The following is a 23,410-nucleotide window of genomic DNA, read 5'->3' as shown; positions in this document are numbered from 1 at the left end:
TATGGTTCCCTGAACTACTGTATACAGTGGCTGCAGCAGGAACTGTATACCCCCCCCCCCCCCCAAAAAAAAAAGGGCTTAAATCCCCTGGGTGCGTGACAGGCAGTGGCGGGGGAAGTAGTCGTCTGGGCAGCTCCCCGCCCGTATCTAGTCACCGCTCTCTGCCTGTCAGTGTGCTCGGAGAGGATGAGTGACAGGCAGAGAGGTCCCTTACTGGCCTCTCTGCCAGTCAATCATCCCTCCGAGCGCGCTGACTAGATACAGGCAGGGAGCGCCCAGATGACTACTTCCCTTGCCTGTATCTAGTCAGCGCGCTCGGAGGGATGATTGACAGGAAGAGAGGCCAGTAAAGGACCTCTCTGCCTCACCACAGACGATTGGTGTCCCACGCGCGGCCTCATTCCTGTCCCGCAACGCCATTTAAATCCGGCGTGCGCTCAGGTCATCCGCTGCTGTGACCCCTCTTCTGTTTCCTGTGATTAAACGCCGCAAGTCACACGCTCCCACAGAGAATGCATTGTAAAGCGAGACTTCCGTCGTTCAATCACAGGAGACAGAAGAGGGGTCACAGCAGCAGCGAATGAGGTGAGCGCGCTGGATTTGAATGGCCCCGCGGACACCAATCACCTGTGATGAGAACATGTGCCAGCGCTTAGCGTGGGGGCCAATAAAAAAAAAAATTTGTAAACTACTTCTTTAAAGAACTCCGGGCTTGGGTGATATTTGATTTTTGAAAGTAGTAACATGCGATAGATCCCACTCTATGCACAGACAGATTCTGCCGTCCGCCCAAAGAATTGAATCCACATAGAATGGAGTCTATGGCACAGGCGGAGATGCAAGCAGCGGATTCCGTAGTGTGCACCGCACCGCACCACTGCGCTGAACCTTTTTTGAATCGGTCATCCTGTTCGTTATTTTCGCCAGTAGTCCGATATGCAAATCAGGTCCATTGTGCACAGGTGAAAAGCCGAAAGACCACTTCAATGATATTCCAAGCACGCACGGGACTGAGAAGAGGAGGCGAGGGAACGTCATCTTAGAGTGACTGTACCACCAGGCCCAGGTTGAAGCACTGGAGGCGGGCCGACCCGCCCTTAGTGGGAAGAAACTCCAGCCCCTCCATGACATCACTCATTAGAATCAATATAACCCTATCATAGAGGGGCGGGGGTTTCCTCCCACTAAGGGTGGGTTGGCCGCCTCCAGTGCTTCTGCCTGGGCCTGGTGGTACAGTCACTTTAAGAAAGAGGGGGTTAATCTTTGAACAGGTCATCCCGGCATACCTCATGTGTAAAACGGACCTGATTTGCAAATCTGAATACTGGTCAAAATGAATGGAACGTAACAATAGATTAAAAATTGGTCAGTAAGGTGGTACATTTGCTTTGATTGCAAACCACACCTGAATTGGAGAAGAGTGGTGTTGTCTCTGGAAGAAAGCGGACATGTTTTTTGTAATGCTGGATAACCCCTTTAAATGATCTTAATAGTTGTGGTGGTTTGAGGGGGCTTTTCTTTGTATAGGTGATTCTTTATTAACGTACAGCCTTGTGTACATTTGCGGTTTTGTATGTTTTTACATGCATAGGCTTTTTTCACTCAATTAACTTTTTTTTGTTATGCCTTCATCCATGTGTCATGAAGTCTCTGCAATATGTTATGCTGGGCCGCTGCCATGAAGGTGGGGCAACTTGGTGTGTACAATGGTTAGGTAGGTGGAACATGTCACAGTATCATCTACATTACAAGGTCTCTTGGCAGTACATTGTCCATTACACTGCCCATAGTAAACTCTCTCCCCCCCCAACCTCCCCCCCCCCCGCCCCCCCCCCCCCCCCAGGGAAGCATCTGGTCATCCACACGATTGAGAATCTAATCGGTTAGACCAGGCTTATGCCTGTGTGTCTATTGTAAACACTAAAGTCCCTATTACACGAAACTATTATCGGCCATATTCTGCTGATAATAGTCTTGTGTTATAAAAAACAAATGATAAGCAGACATGAACGATGTCAGCTGATCGTTGTCTTTCAACAATGAGGATAGCAGCGATATGCTGCCGTGTAATAGGAGCGGCAGCAGACTGACGCTATCTTCTATGGGCTGCCCGTTCCAGGGACAAATGTGTCCGCATTCTCAGGATCAATGATGCCTAGATACATGGCATACCGAGAGGCCGGGACTTGACCATAGGCAGCTTCACCCGAGTAGTTTGTTTCAAGATGCAAGGAGAGAAGCCTAACTTCCAACCAATCCCTTCCAGACTGCACCCACAGAGATTGCCGACACCTTGTTAACTTTAATACAGAACTCTTTTAATATAGAGTATTTCAGACAAAATTACAACATGGTTAGAAAACAAAACAAACAAAAAAAGAAAAATAAACTCAATTTCGGTCCAATTGTACATCACATCGTTCACGCTTTTTGAATCAGTTTTTATACAGGAAAAGAAAATATTTGCTTTAAAGCTCCGATGCCGGTGATGTATGATATGAAAACTGTCTCATTTACAGACTGAAGTATATTTATATATATATATATATAATATATCGCTAGTTAAAATTAGATAGGAGCTACAACCCATTCCCCACAAAATAAACAGAAACCAAAAAGACTCAGATGCAGATTAAAACAGAACGCGATCCCGCCGTGTGCTGCCAAGTCCTTCACACGTGCAATACAGTTATAACTAGTTCCCGGCAGAAGGTGGCGCTGCAGGAGACGAGGGGATTATAATTTGGGAGATTTAGAGTCTCATTGCTGGTGAGTGCCCCCCCCCCTTTACTGTCGGGGTACATGTAGACAGGACACAAAGAAGTAGAGGATTCTCTTTTTCCTTTGATCGATTTTCAAGCGATGTCATATTAACTTAATACTACTCAGTGTACTTACAAAATTTTCGTTTCTCATAATTTAAAGGACTCTTCCTACATTCAGAATACATCCAAGCGATGTTACGTTCACTGTCCTTGTAGTCTATTCTGTACATGTCCGTGACGAAAACAACAGGCAGACATAGGACAAGATTTTTTTTTTTCTTTCGTCGCCAGTTTAAAAGCCTAGTCACTTGCAGTGTCTGCAAACCAGACAGCTCGGTAAAGAAATGTTCCCTTTCACATGGATACCCCTCACCTCCCTCTGCACCTTCATTCTTACATAACCAAACACTGGTCTATCAAGGGGATACGGGGCCAGGGATTAGGTTAGGGATGAGAGTGGATGAATAAAAAGTGAAGTTAGTGAGTTAGAATAAAATGTTACTGTACAGACATCCTTCAAGGAAGGGAATATCAGGCTTGATACCCCTAAATAAAAATAACAAATAATAAATTCTAGGAGTGGGAGCAGACATCTCAGGGGCCTCTATGAGCCAGGCTGGTGATGTTACATGCATGTCAGTACAAAGGCGGGGGGAGAAATGACTGAGCGGCCATTGCCTGAAATGGCTGTGCGAGGGACAGGTTGAGGTATATAGAATAGATATGATTTACAGGTCATCCGGAATGGTTTGCCAGCCCTGTGTCAATATATGCATTCTCCTCCGCCCTGTAACATTTCTCCAGTGTGGTCATTCTATGGATGTGCTTTGTTATACATCCATCAGTCCGGTTTCCGTAAAAGTAATGAAGGGAAAAAAAATAAAAAATTCACGAATAAATGGACTAGTAGTTCTAGAAGGTTACACAAATCCTCGCCATAATGCTATAATACAGACTACAACCCCATCCCGCTCAGGAATATCATTAAGAAACTAAAGGCTCCAATATAAGAAGATACACCTTTGTTTACTTTATGTTGTGACATATACCGATCAGTCCTAGGGACCTGAATGACAGTAGTACTATATAACAGCACAGCAGAGCTGCAGTATCAGGCTCATAGGACACGGATCAGCCATATTCAGTCATACTCTAAGTCAGTACCTTACAGAATCTATAAATGTATTCTCATTGCATGACGGCTCTGAAGGTGAATAATTTGTCTACCTAGTGGATATCATAAAGCCTTTCTTGTGTTACGATCAAGAGGGTGGAAAGAGATGCGCAGGCTGTTTAGGTGGAAGATAGTGTTTTGTTCAGAGGGGGTATTAATACTGCTAAGCATGTATAAGGCACAGTGTGAGATTGCTGCTCCCACTCGCACAGGCGTGCAGACAGACACACGACACAGATGTGCGCGGAAATGACATGCCCGCCTGGGAGGCAGCAGAGGCGCTGGCCAGCCCTGCCAAGATGCTGAACAGGATGGGAGTTTAGGCGGAAGAGGAGCGGAGGGAGGGTGGTGTTCACTCAGGGTGGGATCACTTCTGGTTCCTCAGCTGATTGGACAGCCAGTCCAAACCTTCATACAGACCATCCCCGCTGGTTGCACAGGTTGCTTGAATGTACCAGTTCCTCTGACGTAGGGAGTGCAGACCCAGTTTGTCTGTGATTTCTGCAGCATTCATTGCGTTCGGAAGGTCCTACAAATATACAAGAATCTGGGTTAAGCGTTTGGAGGATTAGCTGCGGCTCAGTAATAGTGTTAGAGCAAAAGTACTAAAATTGGCAAAAACATTGTTAGGGTTGGATAAATATATATATAAAAAAAATATTATATATATATATATATTATACACACACACACACACACACACACACATATATACATTGCTGCAGTTATAGAAAATAAAAATGCGCCCCCGCTGAACAATCCTGCCACCACTTCCAGAACAAACTTGTCCGGGTAATGACAGCCCACTAGGCCAATCACCAAAAAGATCATTATTATTTTCTATACAACTGCAGCAGTACATTAACATTTTCTCAGACTGGAGTAGACCTCTAAAGAGGTATTCCCATCTTGACAACCTATGCCTCTTATCAATAGTTTCTGCTAGATATGTGGACCCCGTAACATAGTGCCGGGACAGAGCCATGCCAAGTAATATCTGGCTTTTTTTTTTTTTTTAATCACTGATCTCTGATGTGTAATACCAAAAAAACAAACAAAAAAAACACAGCATTAAAAACACCTAAAGACAACATGCACTTTGTGGTCTGTGAGTTATTTGCTATATTCGAATGTCCGATCATTGAAGTGGTGCAGAGGTCCAGAGGGAGTTGGCGCTCCTGTGCGGTTAAAGTTTGTGCAGTTTGGGACTACAGACTTTTTTTTACTTTATTTTATGTTTATGATATTATTTCTATAATTACCTGTTTGTTAGCAAACACTAATAGCACTGCATCCCGCAGCTCGTCCTCGGCCAGCATCCTTGTCAACTCTTCTCTTGCCTCATTTACTCGCTCTCTATCATTACTGTCTACTACAAAGATGAGACCTGTGGACAAGAGAAAGTGGTTAAAACTACCATGTAAAAGGAAATTGTCTACTTCACTCAGAGTGCTCACACTCATGGCTATACAGACCTGCACATATATTGTAATAAACTAATCAGAGGGCTGTATATGAAAAGAAAGCACGGCTGCTTTCCTTAAAAACAGCCTGAACTATAAAGCTCAATTTGGCAGCAATTATGCCTGCCGAAGAACTGAACAATCTGTCTAGTCATTGTGACCAAAAAGATTTTGCTTAATAGGGTGGGTTCACACTGAGGAATTCTCGCGGATAAATTACGCGGAATTCCGTCTGCTGTACGCGCGCACGGCCGCGTGCTTTCCGCCGGCTCCATAGACACCATTCTATGGGCCGGCTGATTCCGCCAAAATTATTGACGTGTCAATTCTTTCGGCGGAATCCACCCGTGCATAGAATGGTGTCTATGGCACAGGCGGAGAGGCGCGCGGCCGTGAGCGCGTACAGCAGACGGAATTCCGCAAGAATTTATCCGCAAGAATTCCTCAGTGTCAACCCACCCTTAGTCTAAATGTGCCTAGCGACCAGACTGTTAAAGGGGTTATCCAGCGCTACAAAAACATGGCCACTTTCCCCCCTCTCGTCTCCAAATTGGGTGGGGTTTGAAACCAGTTCCATTGAAGTAAATGGAGTTCAATTGCAAACCACACCTGAACTGGAGACAAGAGAGGGGGAAAGTGGCCATGTTTTTGTAGCACTGGATAACCCCTTTAAACATGACCAGGCTGTTCAGTTAAAAACTGAATTATCACTGTCAATGGTCATTTATCATCTATTATTCAGTGGAAAAACAAAGAAAAAAATATAGATGGTTCCAGAAGGCTGCAAAACATACGCACCCTGAGTGTTCTGGAAGTAATGGCGCCACAGGGGTCTGATTTTGTCCTGGCCACCAACATCCCACACAGTAAAGCTGATATTCTTGTATTCTACAGTCTCAACATTAAATCCTGAAGAGGAAAAAATAAAGGTGTTAGAAGTCATGCTCTTACGGCCAAATATTAGGGGTTATTCTAAGTTAAAATAACTTCTTATCCCCTACCCAAATGAGTCATATTACATGGGGTTTAGCCACTAAGCCCCCACCCCATCTCCAGGAGAGGCCCAAAGTGTTAGGAATTCAACTGCACAGCACCACTCTGCTACTTTTGGCAGCTCCATAGACAGTTCATGGGGCCTCTGAGTCACCAATCTGTTCAGAATGAGTCAGGGTCCCGGGGGTATAATTTATTGTAACTTGGAATACCCTTTTAAGATAGACATGAGGGAAGATTTCTGCTGAGGATCACGTTGGAAATAAGTAACAAGCCAACCTGTTTTGCTGTAGATTTCCACCTGTTACACTGAGAAGTATGAAATTCAGGAGAAATATTAAAAACAAGATGTACAATGCAGAATGTAAAATCCACAGAATGCTCATATTTCTGTGCAGAAACTATCCAAAGCATGTAGACATGTCCTGTATATCACCTAATCCGCTGTGGATTTTATCGACAGCTTCCCCATCCCACATGAACTCCCTAATGCAGAAAATAATGAGACCATTATACCTATTGTAGGAATGGTGGTCACGATCTCGCCCAGCTTCAGCTTATAAAGGATTGTAGTCTTTCCGGCAGCGTCCAGGCCAACCATAAGAATCCTCATCTCCTTCTTGCCAAATAGGCCTTTGAAAAGGTTTGCAAACATGTTCCCCATTGTGTAGTGTTTGTGTGTTTCTCCTTTTTACCTAGAAAGAGGAAAGAAAGGTCTAGAATTAGCACAAATGTATTTAAACGTAATGGTATGGGTTGTGTAACATCAGAACAACATAAAGTTACTGGAAAGTAGCCGGGATGACAGGACCTGTGTCTTCCCTGAATTTGCCTGTATACAGATCCCAGGATCTTATCAAGCTTTAGATTTTCCCCATCAGTCTCTATGACAATTATGTCATACAACATAACCTGTTAATATAGGTATAGCACCATTTATTCTATCAGGCTGTCATCCCATCAGTTAAAACCTTTGACATGTCGCATACTTGCACCATTGCACATGTGAGCAGCTACTTTACCAGAGCTGCGCTCACTTAATACTGCCTTTTGGCCTAGAGAATGGTAACCATTGAGGAGCAGTATACTAATCTTTCAATGCTCCATTGGAGGGGGAGGGGGTGAACTATGCAAATCAGCTCCTTGCATTGAATCCTTTTTAATATCAGAGATTTACTACTTTCGTTTTTTTTGGAAAGAAAGATAAATGAAACAAAAATGATCTCAATTCCTCCTCCACTTCCTGCAGACAGATACAGCCGTGTCCTTCACTGTCCATTAAAAGCCGAGAAGATTCAGAAGAAAGGGGAAGGCACAGTCGCCATGGCAACCTGAGACATCTGACAGCGTACTGCGCTATCCGGCGAGGGGGGGGGGGGTGTAACATAAAGCTGGTGTAAAGTGGAGCCAAACAATTACGGCCTAATATTACATTAACACAAAGGATCGAGGACAGGAGAGGCGGATAGGATGCTCTGCGCCTTACAAGATCTGGTAGCTCTTCTATGTTTACCTGCAGAGTATTCCCCTGCAGACTATTTACACTGTGAAGAGCCATGTAACCAGAGTGTAGACATATACCAGGAAGATGTCATGGCACCCAACTAATGGAGTGTTTTCAATGATGGGCTCTAGAAATCAGGCTGGCCCCGGGAAAGCTGTAAGGCACCAACACGCACCCTCTGCAGAGCCAAGTGTGCATGTGAGGGGTGCAGGAAGAGTATGTAACATGAATGGCTGCCTATACTCTACTGTGCTGGATTTACCCTGCAATTTCCTTAGTGTCTTTGGTACAGCCAAGGAAACAAGCCCTCTCTTATCAGGCACATAATACATCTCCCAATGAAGGGGTCCTCAGAGGATGTCGCTATGAGCCAGTGTTCGGCCACAAGGCCATTGACTGGTGAAGCACAGAGCGGCGTTGTGCAGGCAGCAGCTGTCAGTAGCACAGGCCGCTTCCAGGGATGATGAGACCAGAAGCCGGTCACCCCGATAACACGTACAATGCTATAGGAGCTCCTAGACAAGAGGTTACAGGGGGATTGCTTGTAGTTTGAGGTTCTTCTAACTAAATGTATCTGACACTTACACAGCAGCTTGACACGAAGACTACCATGGTGTGACTGCCGCTAAGCCGCTTTCCACCACTCTGCTGTCAGCACAATGCCAATCCAGCTTTGAGCCGAGCTGCTGAGTCATGTCTGACACACAGGTTGCTAGGGATATGCTGCCTGGCAACCAGTCGCTGCAGTCGTCAAGCAGCGCTCTCCTAGCAACCATGATCTGTGGGGGTGGTCCACCCATCGCGGCCGACAGTGATGCTACCATGTGTGCTATCCTCAAGGCCCATAGAGCAGTGCACATGTCAGGCTGCAGCTCCATTCATTCTTGTGATCGGTAGGGGTCCGCATGGTCAAACCTCCATGATCAGACACTAGTCTGTGGGGTACAAAAACGGACGGAGGACGCACAGTAAGTGTACAGATCGCACATTGTCATTCACTATTCACATCATTTGTTGCTAACAAATAGAAAGTCGTCTGGTAAAACACTGCAGAGTTTCCCTTAAAATTAAAGGGATTCTCTAGTAATTTAAAAGCTGCCTATACTGTGTAAAATGATGCAGACAGTAAGAGCCTTCAGGATCTCCCCCATCTCTCTGTAGAACTACTCCTGCAAGCATTCCACCTCTGCTCCTAGCCATGTTGGGGCTCTATGGGGCCGTGAATCTATAACATCCAGCGAGTTCTGCAGCAGAGACACCACTCAGATCTGTACCCTGCTGGCAGAGCCGAGTGTGCACGTTGATAAGATTATGGGTCACTATTAGCCCTTAACCAAAGCTTCACTTGCACCAGCGCAGTCCAGTCACAATGCTGGGAGTTGTAGTTTTGCATCTACTTGAGAGGCCCAGGTAGGCTGACACTGCTCTACACAACCTGCGATAGACTGGAGGCAACCATCAGACTGAATGGAGAAGCAGCCCACTCAGTGATGAGACACGGCTCCTGCCCACACACTTCTATAGACATGATAATAGAAATGGATAACGCTGCCAATAAAAATCAATGTACCTAAGCGGAGCCTCCACTACTGATGATTCAGACACGAGGGGGAAGGAAGCGGCGTGATGAAGATGTGAAGTGTGACGTGTAGGAGGATTTCTATACCACAAAGACTTCATGCTTTAGATATAGGAACATTTTATTTCTTTACTGTCAGCAGACAATACATGAGATGTCCTAAGAGAACTATACTACTAAGCAAAGCAGTGGCTAATGAAAATCTGCTGAAAACAGCGCCCCGTCTGTCCACAGGCCGTGTACGGCACTGCCGCCTTATCACAATTACTTTAGTGCAGCTAAGCTGCAATACCAGATGCCGCCTGTGCACAGGTGTGGCACTATTTCTAACCATGTACAAGCCATAAAGGGGTACTCTGGCAAAAAAAAAACCCTTTTCTTTCAAATCAACTGGTTTTAGTAAGTTATACAGATTTTTAAGTTAATTCTACTTAAAAATCCCCCATACTTAGCTGCTTTATGTCCTGCAGGAAATTGCTGTGCCGGTTCCCTGCTTCAATCCGACGATGCGAATGAGAAGAGGAAGAAAACCACCACCTCTCTATCCTGCTCCCATGCGCTTTGCTTCTTTTAAACATCCAGTGATCCTGTTTTCTGTGCAATGGGAGTAGGAGGTGGTCCTCTCCAGGGGTGCCCTCATTGGGCGAGAAGAGAAATTGTGGTTTTTTTGTTTGTTTTCTTAAAGTCTGACACAGCGCTCTCTGCTGCCACCTCTGTCTATGCCAGGAACTGTCCAAAGCAGTACCAAATCCCCATAGAAAACCTTTCCTGCTCTGGACAGTTCCTGTCTCGGACAAGGGGTGACAGCAGAGACCACTGTGTGAGACAAAAGAAAACACCATTTCACGTCTCAAGTGTAGTGTCCAGCAGGGGGCGCATGTATGCATCTATGTAGCTGAATCAGTGCCTTCTCCCTCCCTGTGCTGCCCAATGCTCTAATGTACCCCCTCCCTCCATCCCATCACACTGCCTGTCTCTCTCCCTGCCTCCCCGATCCTATTATACCTTCTGCCCGGTTCCCTCACCCCGCTGCGGAGGCCTCCGCCGCCCGGTCCCAGCTGGGTCAGCAGTCCCCCAAAAAGTTCTGAGCTTACCCAGCCGCCCTGTCCTGTGCAGGAGCGCTCACCCGCCACTCGCTCCTGGCTGGGTGAGCGCTCCTGCACCTCCCTATGTCCAGTCCCTTGCAATATCTCTCACCCGCTGCTCGCTCCTGGCGGGGTGAGACATATGGAGAGAGCTGGACCGGGCGCCGGGGAGCTGACGCTGAGGCACAGCCAGGACAGACTCCGTGCCCCACTGCGCCTCAGTGATCAGCTCCCCGGCACCCGGTCCAGCTCCTATGCTGTGCATCAGCAGCAGGGCATCTGAGGGAGGACTGCTGCACATGGAGAAGGTGCAGGAGTGCTCACTGCACCACGACCGGGCAGCAGGTGAGCGCTCCTGCAAGGGACCGGAGCGTTCACCCTGCCAGGAGCGAGCGGCGTGTGAGCACTCCTGCACAGGACAGGGCGGCTGGGTGAGCTCACAACTGTTTGGGGGACTGCTGACCCAGCTGGGACCGGGCGGCGGGGGCCTCCGCAGCGGGGTGAGGGAACCGGGCAGAAGATATAATAGGACCGGAGAGGCAGGGAGAGAGACAGGCAGTGTGATGGGATGGAGGGAGGGGGTACATTAGAGCACTGGGCAGCACAGGGAGGGAGAAGGCACTGATTCAGCTACAAAGATGCATACATGCGCCCCCTGCTGGACACTACACTTGAGACGTGACGTCACTTTTTTTGAGGAAGTAAAGCCTGCCTGATCTACTAAATTGAGGGAAATAGCACTATATGTACATTTCCCATAATTAGTGTATATTAGGGATTTGTATAACTTTCCTTATGTAATAACATATTAAAAATACATTTTGCCCAGAGAACCCCTTTAAGCCTTGAACCCTAAAGGCCAGGGCAACAAGGTGGCAGGGTTTCAGTGTAGGGATTCTGTAAGTTAATGGGGTCACCTTGCCACGCACAAGAGGCCGTAACCAAATAGTCACAAGAAATTCATTCCTGGTGGATTACGATGTCCGGTTGCAGACACAACGCTACCTTATTCACTTACATTAGCTGCAATGCAGCACAATCCTTGCAGTAGAACACAGTGATCTTTGGCCAGTCGATCCCTGTCATGGCCAAGTGTAAGAGTTGTCCAGGCATACTTGTGACACTGGTTATAGAGACGCACTGCATGCTGGACAATCTGACAACTAGTACGTATCATGTTTGGGTATTACTTTCATGTATAGACTACTGCATGATGTGCACTTTGCTGGGATAAAACTAGGCTAATATGTCCAGTGACTGATCTCTTACTGTAACTTAAAGGGAAACTCCAGTGTTCTGTAGCAGCAGCACAATTGCGTTTGACTTAGCAACCAACGACGTGGCTAGTGGGTGACAATGTCATATCTGTACATTTCCCACTCTGGTTACATGAATCACCCCTACCCCCCCCCCCCCCATATGTGAATGAGGCTGGTGGGGAAACCATGTGCTGGATGCTAAAACAACCCCATACACATGTATGCCACTGACTCACAGTCAGACAATTATGCAGCAAATCTGCTGTATTTGCACAGATCCTAGAAATAAGCAGCCTCCAGCCATAACGGTGCAGAGCCTCAGGCAGCCCTGGGAGCTGTAGTCAGAAGCTGGCACAGACTGGGCTGCTCCTCCTGAAACTCATTTCCTGGACGGCCGACACATGACAGCACATGACCCGGACGTAAGGCACATTACAGGAAGATGTGCTCACAGAGGCACCATAGAAAACCAGTTTCTTAAAGGGAACCTGTCACCCCCTGTGCCGGGGTGACAGGCTCCCGACCCCCAAGTTAGAGCCCCCTATACTCACCTAATCCCGCCGGGTCCCGCTTCTGGATCCGGTCGGGTGACTGAGATCTCAGCCGCTGCAGCCCGGCGCGCGCGCTGAGAGATGAGTCCAACACCCATAGAGAATGACAGGAGAGTCCAGCGCTCCGTCATTCTCTATGGGTGTTGGACTCATCCCTCAGCGCGCGCATGCCGGGCTGCAGCGGCTGAGATCTCCGTCACGGGGGGTCAGGAGCCTGTCACCCCAGCACGGGGGGTGACAGGTTCCCTTTAAAGGGACTGTTCATTTTATACACTCTAGTATACAATTCTGAGATAGAGAGCAGTAAATATAGTATAGAAAGCGTCTCACTAGAAAAGTGCTTCCTAATTCCAGTCCCAATGGCCACCAACAGGTCATGTCCCATACAAAGAACACCTGTGATAGAACTACACTCAGTGCATCTGGTATTATCACCTAAAGAAATCTTCAAAATGTTGTCTATTGGCAGCCATGAGCCATGTAAACTCCTGATATAGTCATGATACTATTAGGGTAAGAGCCCATCGCAGTTTTGGTGTGACTACATATACACTCACCGGCCACTTTATTAGGTACACCTGTCCAACTGCACGTTACCACTTAATTTCTAATCAGCCAATCACATGGCGGCAACTCAGTGCATTTAGACATGTAGACATGGTCAAGACAATCTCCTGCAGTTCAAACCGAGCATCAGTATGGGGAAGAAAGGTGATTTGAGGGCCTTTGAACGTGGCGTGGTTGTCGGTGCCAGAAGGGCTGGTCTGAGTATTTCAGAAACTGCTGATCTACTGGGATTTTCACGCACAACCATCTCTAGGGTTTACAGAGAATGGTCCGGAAAAGGAAAAACATCCAGCGAGCGGCAGTTCTGTGGGCGGAAATGCCTTGTTGATGCCAGAGGTCAGAGGAGAATGGGCAGACTGGTTCCAGCTGATAGAAAGGCAACAGTGACTCAAATAGCCAACCGTTACAACCAAGGTAGGCAGAAGAGCATCGCTGAACACACAGTACGTCCAACTTTGAGGCAGATGGGCTACAGCAGCAGAAGACCACCCGTTACTAGCATGGTGTACCTAATAAAGTGGCCGGTGAGTGTACACGCATGTACAAGTCCGGGACCCGAGTGTTATCAGCTAATAGTTCATCTTTGGGCTGTATTCTCACCAAGCTGCTTGTTCGGCCTGCAGCTACCCCATCCTGGCCTGTGATAACAGAACCCTGAACAAAATAGGGACGCCTGCAGTGCTACTACGTCTTGTAAATAGCAGGACACCATGCTGGAAACTAGGCGGACCATCTGCGTACCATCTGCATCCAGCATGGCATCATTTTCATTCTTCTGCTCCTGTGACTGAGTATAAAAGATACCAAGGCCCAGGGTGGTCATACACACCAGACAGCTGGCTCTCATGACACCCCCATACACATAAATCCTCAGCGTGTGATCAGAATGGAGACGGTGGCAATAAGCCCAAAACGTCCGACATGTCAAAATTTTCCAAGCAACAGGGACACTTTATAGATCTTCCTACTAGAATATTATAAGACAGGTAACATGTGACCAGACAACCTATAAAGACCTCTGAATGCTGGTCATACATTACCTATCCCTGGAAAAAGGTAGTGAAGAATACCACAATATGGGAATTGCAGGAGAGGGAAAAAAAAAGAAGAAAAAAATTGCCAAACTCCTTGGAAACACCAGCGCTGACTTCACAAAGTCATGGGACCAAAGTTTAAAGGGAACCAATCATGGCAAAAATCCACCTAAAGATAAGGAAATGTGGTGGCACATCACCCAGCACGTTTCCCAAAAATCCCCCTGTACCCTCCGTGCCCCCCTCTATCAGTCAGTAATGTTACTTAGAAGAACTCCCGCACTGTATGTAAATTTCCGCCAAGTAGTCACGGTGGGTGAAATCAGTCACCGGTCCTAGGCGTCTGGAATCGCCCAGAGGGGCGTGATTGAAAGGTCTGCGTTTAATCCACGTGACGCCTTCCGGAGTCCGTGCATGCGCAGTATGTCGGCGTCATCTCCCGCCGTACTGCGCATGCGCAGACTCCGGAGGACGTCAGCGCTGCGTGCGGATGATGTTGGCTCGCAGCCGATGTGGAACGCAAGCGCTGCGCCACGTGGATGGAACATTTATTTCCGATAGCACAAATATAACGCGTTTCCAGAGCCTAAGCTCTCTTCATCAGATACAGTGCATCTGTATTTCATGGAGAGAGCTTAGGCTCTGGAAACGTGTTATATTTGTGCTATCTGAAATAAACGCCTTTTATTTCTTTCACCTTAAACTTTGGTCCCATGACTTTGTGAAGACAGCGCTGGTGTTTCCAAGGAGTTTGGCAATTTTTTCTTCTTTTCCTCTCCCGCAATTGTACACGGGCCCCCACAAAGGGAGCATCCCGGCGAGCTACTCCATTCTAGCTTGCAGTCTTCGGCACCAGGACCATTGGGACTCCACATCAGTACCCCTTTTCAGGGGTGATATGCATTAAGCCCAAGGGGCAACGAGGTGAGCCTCCTACTTACCTCACCTTCCTTTTCCCCTCACTGTACGGTATCAAACGAAGCGCCGCCTCTCGCCTGTTACCTTTTTTTCTCTACTATTTAGCAATATGGGAATGACTGATGCTTCCCTATCCTCCATACATAGCTTGGGCTCCAGTCTTGGAGGACATACAGAGGTGACATATAATGAAGGACACTGCTGGATACACACCGCAAATGATCATCCACAAGGCCTGAAAAGTTTTTTTTTTTTTATTGCTGCCCCAAATAGCAGCTACATTTTACAAGTACCTTCCATTCTCTATGCTCACAGCTGGACGACATACAGAACGCGTGAACCAGTCCCAAATAAAACCAAGTAAACTTCCACACCCAAGTCAGAAGAGCCATTCAAGTGACACTGTACATCTCTATCACCGGAGGCCAAGCAGGAAGATCCTGACTGACAGCTTCCTGCAGCCGGGCATGGGGGCCATCAGCAGCATTGTGGCTCGAAATGGTGTCCTTCATGTATAAGGTTATTAGACAAGGTGGTTAATCTACCACACAGGTAGCTAAAGCTTCGGCTGTCCAGGCATGATGGGAATTGTAGTTCTGCAACAGCTGGAGGGCTGAAGGTTCCCCATCCCTTGTATAGAAAACAAAAGCTGGAATCTGATTGTCTACCATTGGCTATTGCTGCAGTTTTTATCCTTCTCTTGGGGTCTTCAGCCCAGTTGCGGTTGGGAGTCCGGTCACGGACATTGGCCGTTCTGCACATGCCCAACAAGATTAAAGCAGAAGTTCACAAAACTTTGACTCAGGACAGCACAATGACCCAGACTGACGCTTCTCTAACCTGCCTATAAACTAGTGACCTCACAGGTGTGAACACTGGCCAATACCGACAACGTACTTAACTACGCCCCCCCCCCCCCCCCCCCCGATAGGTCACCGGCAGAGAAGACAATTCTGTACAAAGAGATAACGTATGAGTGTAAAAATCTACGCAATTCATTTACAACGTGGAATCTGCCATTATGACAATCACGTAAGACGGCAGCTGATGTTCAGATGCTGACTCGTTGCAGACAGGTCCACAAGGAGGATGCCATCTTTCCAGTACCTTAGCAAGAGTTGTACAATAATTTCTTACATACCCATAGACTAGTAACATCTTTGCTTAGATACTCAAGTGGTGCCACTATCCTTACTCACATACCTAAGCTGGCAGGGAATCCCGCTCAGGTATCTAGGTAAGGATGGCGGAACCCCCCCCCCCCCCTGTCAGGTATCTAGTTAAGGATGGCAGAACACCCCCTGTCAGGTATCTAGGTAAGGATGGCGGAACCCCCCCCCCCCCACTCCCTGTCAGGTATCTAGGTAAGGATGGCGGAACCCCCCCTGTCAGGTATCTAGAGTAAGGATGGCGGAACCCCCCCCCCCCTCCCTGTCAGGTATCTAGGTAAGGATGGCGGAACCCCCCCTGTCAGGTATCTAGAGTAAGGATGGCGGAAACCCCCCCCCCTGTCAGGTATCTAGCGTAAGGATGGCGGAAACCCCCCCCCCCCGTCAGGTATCTAGGCAAGGATGGCGGAACCCCCCCCCCCCCTCCCTGTCAGGTATCTAGGTAAGGATGGCAGAACCCCCCCTGTCAGGTATCTAGGCAAGGATGGCAGAACCCCCCCTGTCAGGTATCTAGGCAAGGATGGCAGAACCCCCCCTGTCAGGTATCTAGGCAAGGATGGCGGAACCCCCCCTGTCAGGTATCTAGGCAAGGATGGCAGAACCCCCCCTGTCAGGTATCTAGGCAAGGATGGCAGAACCCCCCCTGTCAGGTATCTAGGCAAGGATGGCAGAACCCCCCCTGTCAGGTATCTAGGCAAGGATGGCAGAACCCCCCCTGTCAGGTATCTAGGCAAGGATGGCAGAACCCCCCCTGTCAGGTATCTAGGCAAGGATGGCAGAACCCCCCCTGTCAGGTATCTAGGCAAGGATGGCAGAACCCCCCCTGTCAGGTATCTAGGCAAGGATGGCAGAACCCCCCCTGTCAGGTATCTAGGCAAGGATGGCAGAACCCCCCCTGTCAGGTATCTAGGCAAGGATGGCAGAACCCCCCCTGTCAGGTATCTAGGCAAGGATGGCAGAACCCCCCCTGTCAGGTATCTAGGTAAGGATGGCAGAACCCCCCCTGTCAGGTATCTAGGTAAGGATGGCGGCCCCCCCATCAGGTATCTAGGTAAGGATGACGCCCCCCCCCCTGTCAGGTATCTAGGTAAGGATGACAGAACCCCCCCTGTCAGGTATCTAGGTAAGGATGACGCCCCCCCTGTCAGGTATCTAGGTAAGGATGGCGGGCCCCCCTGTCAGGTATCTAGGTAAGGATGACGGGCCCCCCCTGTCAGGTATATAAGTAAGGATGGCGGCCCCCCTGTCAGGTATCTAGGTAAGGACAGCACCAATGCTTAGATACCTAGTTTGATACACACATGATTGGGGACATGACATTACACTATAGGAAGGGCAGCGCAGCCTGTGACACCTCTCCTCCTCCTCCTCCAGCCCCATACACCGCTCTATGCTCGGCCACACAAGGCCCGGGACCCCCGCCGTCCCCTGACAACACGCTTGGCCCCCAGCGCCCCGTCAGCCCGATTAGGTCCCGCCATTCACGTCCGTTTCTCACCACAGCTTCTCCTTCGCCGACTTCCTGCTATCGCCACCTCTTCCTTGCCGATCGGTCACACGAAATGGCGGCGGTTGCTTACGTCACCGAAGGAAGAGTGCCGGAACTACCCTAAACCGCGCGTGCTCAAACTCCAACCAATCACTATCCCTTTTTCTCAATCTGTGGGCGTGCCCTAGTTACGTTTAACTATTCTAGCCAATGGAATGCCCTGACGTCACGAACAGGAAGCAAATGAGTGGCCATCTTACTAATGTCATCAGCGCTCCTTGACCATAGCTCCTCCAGGAAACAAGCGTTATTACGTGTTCCCTCCGCCTCAGCCTATACTATGCGTTACACCAGCAGCCCAGCTCTTCCGGATTTTGTCTAATACTCAGTGCGGAGCCAGATGGACAGAGTTTCAAGTAATTGAGAGGATAAGGTGGTGTCGTAGTTTCCATGGTTACGGCTCGTCATTCATTCTAGAAGGTGTAGTAAAATGGTGACCGTCGAGCATCGTCCAATTAGGATTGGAGACGTCATAGTTCCGGTTACGCCCGACCCGTTGTGAGCTCCAATTGGATTCTGATTCGTTGGACACTCTGTGTGGGCGTGGCTTCTGTCTTGGGACTATAAAAACTTGGCGGTTCCGCCTTACTATATTTAGCTTGTAGGCTCAGGGAGGGTGTAGATTAGCTGGCCGGGGGAAGGCTGGTGTTTCCCAACAGGGTGTAGTTCCTCCACACACCACCCATGCTGCTCCCAGAAACTTTATAGGCCTCAGTGAGGAGCAATGTCCCCCAACCTCTGGCTCTCCACAGTAGAAGCGTATACTTCCATCTACACGCATGCGGATAAGGTTTAAAGCGAAAGTGACACAGTTGCGCACAGCGTGCGTTTCGGTCTAGAGTTACGCACGTGAATACAGATTATCAGATGCACATAGTAAATTATGCAGTTGTGTATATTCGAATATGTTACTCATAGTTAGCAACGACCCTCTGATATCTATCCTTCACCAACCACAAATCCACTGAACTATCCAGGGATTACGTCCAATGTTCTCGTAACTTCTCTATCAGCTCTTTATGGGGAACTGCAACAAATGCTTTGCTGAAGTCCAGATAGGCGATATCCACGGCCACCTTCATCCAACACTTCTGTGTCAAAGAAACCAATGAGATTAGTCTGACATGATCGGCCCGCTGTAAAGCCATGCTGGTTTGAATCCATCAAACTATTGATTTTTAGGTGATCCATTATCTTTTTTTTTAAATGTGTTCCCATACATTTTACTACTACAGATGTTAGGCTAACTGGCCTCTAGTTACTGGGCTTCTCCCCTTCTTGTGGATGGGTACAACATCAGCCATTCTCCAATCATCCTGTTGGGTGGGATTGGTTATAAACATATGGACAGCAATCATGGATCCAAGTTCTTTAAAGTGACTGTACCACCAGGCCCAGGCTGAAGCACTGGAGGCTGGCCGCCCCACCCTTAGTGGGAGGAAACCCCAGCCCCTCCATGATGTGACTCCATTAGAATCAGTGGAACCCTATCATAAAGGGGCGGAGGTTTCCTCCCACTAAGGGTAGGTTTGCCTGCCTCCAGTGCTTCAGCCTTGGCCTGGGGTGGACAACATCTGGACCCATCACCTTACATGGGCCAATGACCGCCTGATCAATATTGTAAACAAGTGCTGATCTGCTAGATTGGCGTTCGTTTACACAGCTCGATAATCATTGAGCAAAGGCTGCACAGACATCGTTAGTGATGTCCATAAAGCCTTAACCCAAACATTCTACATCACCTGTCCACATTCCTGGTCTCCTCCTGCTCTCTGTTTCCTCCTTGGTCCCGAGTGCTGCAGTTTCAGAGCCAGTGATTGGCTGAGCGGCCTGTCTGAGCTGAGACAGGATGCTCTGAAGCTGCAGCACGCAGGACCAAGGATTTGGCTGATTATTGCTCCGTGTAGTAGTGCCTTTTTCAACTTTAATTGGGCAAGTTCCTCTGAAATATTGGCCTTTGAAAACAGTGGCACTGAATCCATAAAACTGGAGGCAATGCTGTGTCCAACCATCCTGTGATTGTGAAATTATTTAGTAATGCTGCAGTTTCTCGTTTCTTCCTGTTACTATTACATCTGGAGAAGGTTTTATTTCCCGCAGTAAGGCTACGTTCACACAGAGCAAAAGGAGCGGATTACGCAAGGAAATATTTCCGCCTGAAATCAACTGACGCTGAATTCCGAGCAGAATATAAGCAGAATGCAAGCAGAATCCCTGCGTATTCTGCTAGGAAAGTGTTCAGCTCGTAATCAGCTCTTGACAAATTCAGCGCGGAATACTCGAGGAATCCGCGCTGAATCCGCATGCATTCAGCGCTGAAATTCAGCGAGTATTTGGTGAGTAAACTAGACTATACCAGAACATATACTAGAATCCTCCTCCCCCCCCCTTTTCCCCATTTCCGCGCTGATTCAGCGAGTAATTTCCGCTTGTATTACGCTTGTATTCCGCGCTGAATCCGCGCTGAATCCGCGCTGAAACAGAAAATCAGAGCCCCATTGATTTGTATAGGTTTCCGCTAGCGGAAGAATGAACATGTTCATTCTTCTGGCGGAAAGCGGATTAGTTCAGTGCGGAAATTCCACTGTGTGAACTGCAGAGCAGAATTTCCATTCAACACAATGGAAATTAGCTCTGCACCTATTTTAACGGCTGAAATTTCAGCGCAGAAATTCAGCTGCTTTTGCTCAGTGGGAACGAGCCCTAACAGATTTTACCATTTCTTCCTCTTTTGAGGCTTTAGTTGCATTTATAATCTGTTTTGCCTCCTTCCGTATTATTTTATACATCTCTCTGTCATCTACATTTCCAGTCTCTTTATACCTATAAGCTGCCTTTCTTCCACTATAGCTTTTCATCTCTAGTTAACCATATTGGATTCTTTCCTTTTGCTAATTTCTCGTACATGTAGTTAGTTGCCGTTAATATGGCATTCAGTTCTGCCCACTGAACAGTCACCAATGTTTTACCCCATCCTTTCTATTAATTATTTAAATACTCACCCACTTTCTCAAAACCCGTCTTTCTAAACCTAATACTCTGGTTGCAGTATAGGATTGAACACAGTTAATTTTTATGTAAATTATCTTCAACTTTAACTTCAGACACCCCATCCCCATTAGTAAATACTAATGCTAAGTTTACACGAGGCGATTATTGGCCCGATCGTACGATTAACGATTTTTTTTTTATAACGATCAGCATTTAGACAGTACGATATATCGTACGGAAAAATTGTTTTGCGATCGTGCGCCCGCAGCCCGCTCAACCGCAGACCCCTACGCCGCCCCGATTGCCACCCCCGCCGCTCCGATCGCCACCCCCGCCGCTCCGATCGCCCTCCCCCCCCCCCCCCGCCGCTCCGATCGCCCTCCCCCCCCCCCCCCCCCCCGCCGCTCCGATCGCCCCCCCCCCCCTGCCGCTCCGATCGCCCTCCCCCCCCCCCGCCGCTCCGATCGCCCTCCCCCCCCCTGCCGCTCCGATCGCCCCCCCCCCCCCCGCCGCCGCGGACAAGAGCATACGTTACCTGTTCCGCGCAGCAGGTCTTCCGACATTCCCGGCTCCCATCTTCAGCGCATTGATTGATTGAGATGAGCCGGGAATTTCAAACGGCTCCTCTTCAGCCAATCAGTGCTCCTCTTCAGCACTGATTGGCTGAAGGGGAGCCGTTTGAAATTCCCGGCTCATCTCTTCAGCCAATCAATGCACGGCAGCACTGATTGGCTGAAGGGGAGCCGTTTGAAATTCCCGGCTCCCCTCTTCAGCCAATGAGTGCTGCCGCACATTGATTGGCTGAAAAGGGGAGCTGGGAATTTCAAACGGCTCCCCTTCAGCCAATCAGTGCTGCCTTGCATTGATTGGCTGAAGAGATGAGCCGGGAATTTCAAACGGCTCCCCTTCAGCCAATCAGTGCTGCCTTGCATTGATTGGCTGAAGAGATGAGCCGGGAATTTCAAACGGCTCCCCTTCAGCCAATTAGTGCTGAAGGGGAGCCGTTTGAAATTCCCGGCTCATCTCTTCAGCCAATCAGTGCGCTGAAGAGGGGAGCCGGGGATGTCCGAAGACCTGCTGCGCGGAGCAGGTAACGTATGTCTTTGGCCGCGGCGGCGGGGGGGCGATCGGAGCGGGGGTGGCGATCGAGCCGGCGCAGGGGGCTGCGGTTGAGTGGGAAGCCGGGCTGGGGGCGGGGCGGTGGGCGGCTGGACTATCGCTCGACGGCTGTTTACACGGAACGATCTGCGAATTTTTTGCGATCGGCGAACGACGATTTATGAACATCAAAATGAACGATTTTTCGATCGTTCGCCGCGTTTACACGTACGATTATCGTTCGTATTCGATCGTTATCGCGAAAATTCGCCCAATAATCGCTCCGTGTAAACGTAGCATAATGGTGCGTTTACACAGAAAGATTTGAAGCCAAAGCCAGGAACAGACTACAGGTCAAAAGGAAAGCCTGAGATTTCTCCTCTTTTCAAATCCATTCCTGGTTTTGGCTTTAAATCTTTGGTAGATAATCTGTCAGATAATCTTTCTGTGTAAATGGACCCTAAATCTAGAATGTTCTCTCCTTATTGGTGACCTGACCTCACAAGCTGTATTAGAGATGTCTCTATTATATTCTTGCTGTAAGTGCACAAGGGATATTCCAATCCACATCTGGCATGTTGAAGTCACCCATAACTACAATGTCCCCCTTTAATGACATTTTGCTAATGTCATCCATATACATGTTATCATAGTCTTTAGTTTGGCCAGAGGCCTATATATAACACCTATCCTAATACCTTGATTTAGGAGTAACTTGGATTAAGAGCGTTTTGCAAGAAGAGCTCACAGTTTTTTCAAAATTGTGACTTGGTTTAAGAGCATTGCTTTGGTTTAAGAGCTCCCTGTACTGCATGGAAGTGGGAGTGGGGGAGGGGCATGATCTGCATAGTGGGGTCTACAGCCCTGTACTCTAACTCAGGAAGTCTCCCTCACCTTCCAAATCATAGCAGATCCACTTCAGGCTGGGGCTCACATCAGGGGACAAGACTGTGGAGGTAATCTCCTCATAGCTGTAACCCCTCTCCCCCCGGACAGAGAGTGCTGCTATACTGTGCCCACATCTGCCCTGCTCATCTCTTTATACTCCCTGCAGTCTGTCAGCCCTTGTGTTTCCCATCCTCTCCATTCCTGCTATAATGTGCCTGCACTCACACTCAGCTATACACACTGCTGTTAAAATGTCCCTGCACTCACACTCAACCATTTACACTGCTGTATAGAGAAGTTTCTGTCACTGTCCTCCTGCACAGCTGTGATTCTCACTTCCTGATTGGTCCATGCTGAACACACACACCTTCCCTATTTCTGTCATATGACCACACAGACCTCTGACAGCAGCCCTGCTTCTCTATCCTAGCCTGTTGTACTACGCTACTGCATTATAGGGATCTGCAGTTCCATCCTGTATCTACAAACTGCTGCTGTGTTATCAGGTTTCTGCACTTACTATACATTATACTCCACATGCTGATTGCTATACTGTACATTAACTTATAATATCACATATTTAGCTGTTTTTCTTTGTTTGTTTCATCTGTTCGACGTGTTATTCAGAACAATAAATCGTTATTTTTGAGGCGTGGAACCAATTGTCTGCATTTCTATGATTTCTTATGGGAAAATTTGCTTTGGTATAAGAGTGGATTTTGATTACAAGCTCGGACCGGGAACAAATTATGCTCGTAATCCAAGGCACCACTGTAACACATCCCTCTTTGGACTGCATGCAAACTTCCAGCTCTTTATATGC

At 48.1% G+C, this 23,410-nt stretch overlaps 1 protein-coding gene across 1 annotated transcript; it reads right to left on the bottom strand.

Annotated features, from left to right (window-relative positions):
- Window positions 1–2,293: 2,293 nt before the first annotated feature.
- Window positions 2,294–17,665, bottom strand: LOC138772991 (ADP-ribosylation factor 1-like). Its single transcript, XM_069953840.1, has 5 exons — window positions 17,560–17,665; window positions 6,912–7,090; window positions 6,201–6,311; window positions 5,202–5,326; window positions 2,294–4,468 (listed from the first exon to the last, which is right to left on the bottom strand). Exons 2-5 carry the CDS (start codon window positions 7,057–7,059, stop codon window positions 4,307–4,309), a joined length of 546 nt encoding a protein of 181 aa, XP_069809941.1. The 5' UTR covers window positions 7,060–7,090; window positions 17,560–17,665; the 3' UTR covers window positions 2,294–4,306.
- Between the last annotated feature and the right edge of the window lie 5,745 nt (window positions 17,666–23,410).

Source organism: Dendropsophus ebraccatus, chromosome 14, assembly GCF_027789765.1.
Source record: "Dendropsophus ebraccatus isolate aDenEbr1 chromosome 14, aDenEbr1.pat, whole genome shotgun sequence".
Taxonomy (NCBI): Eukaryota; Metazoa; Chordata; class Amphibia; order Anura; family Hylidae; genus Dendropsophus; species Dendropsophus ebraccatus.
This window is presented reverse-complemented; position numbering and strand designations above follow the sequence as displayed.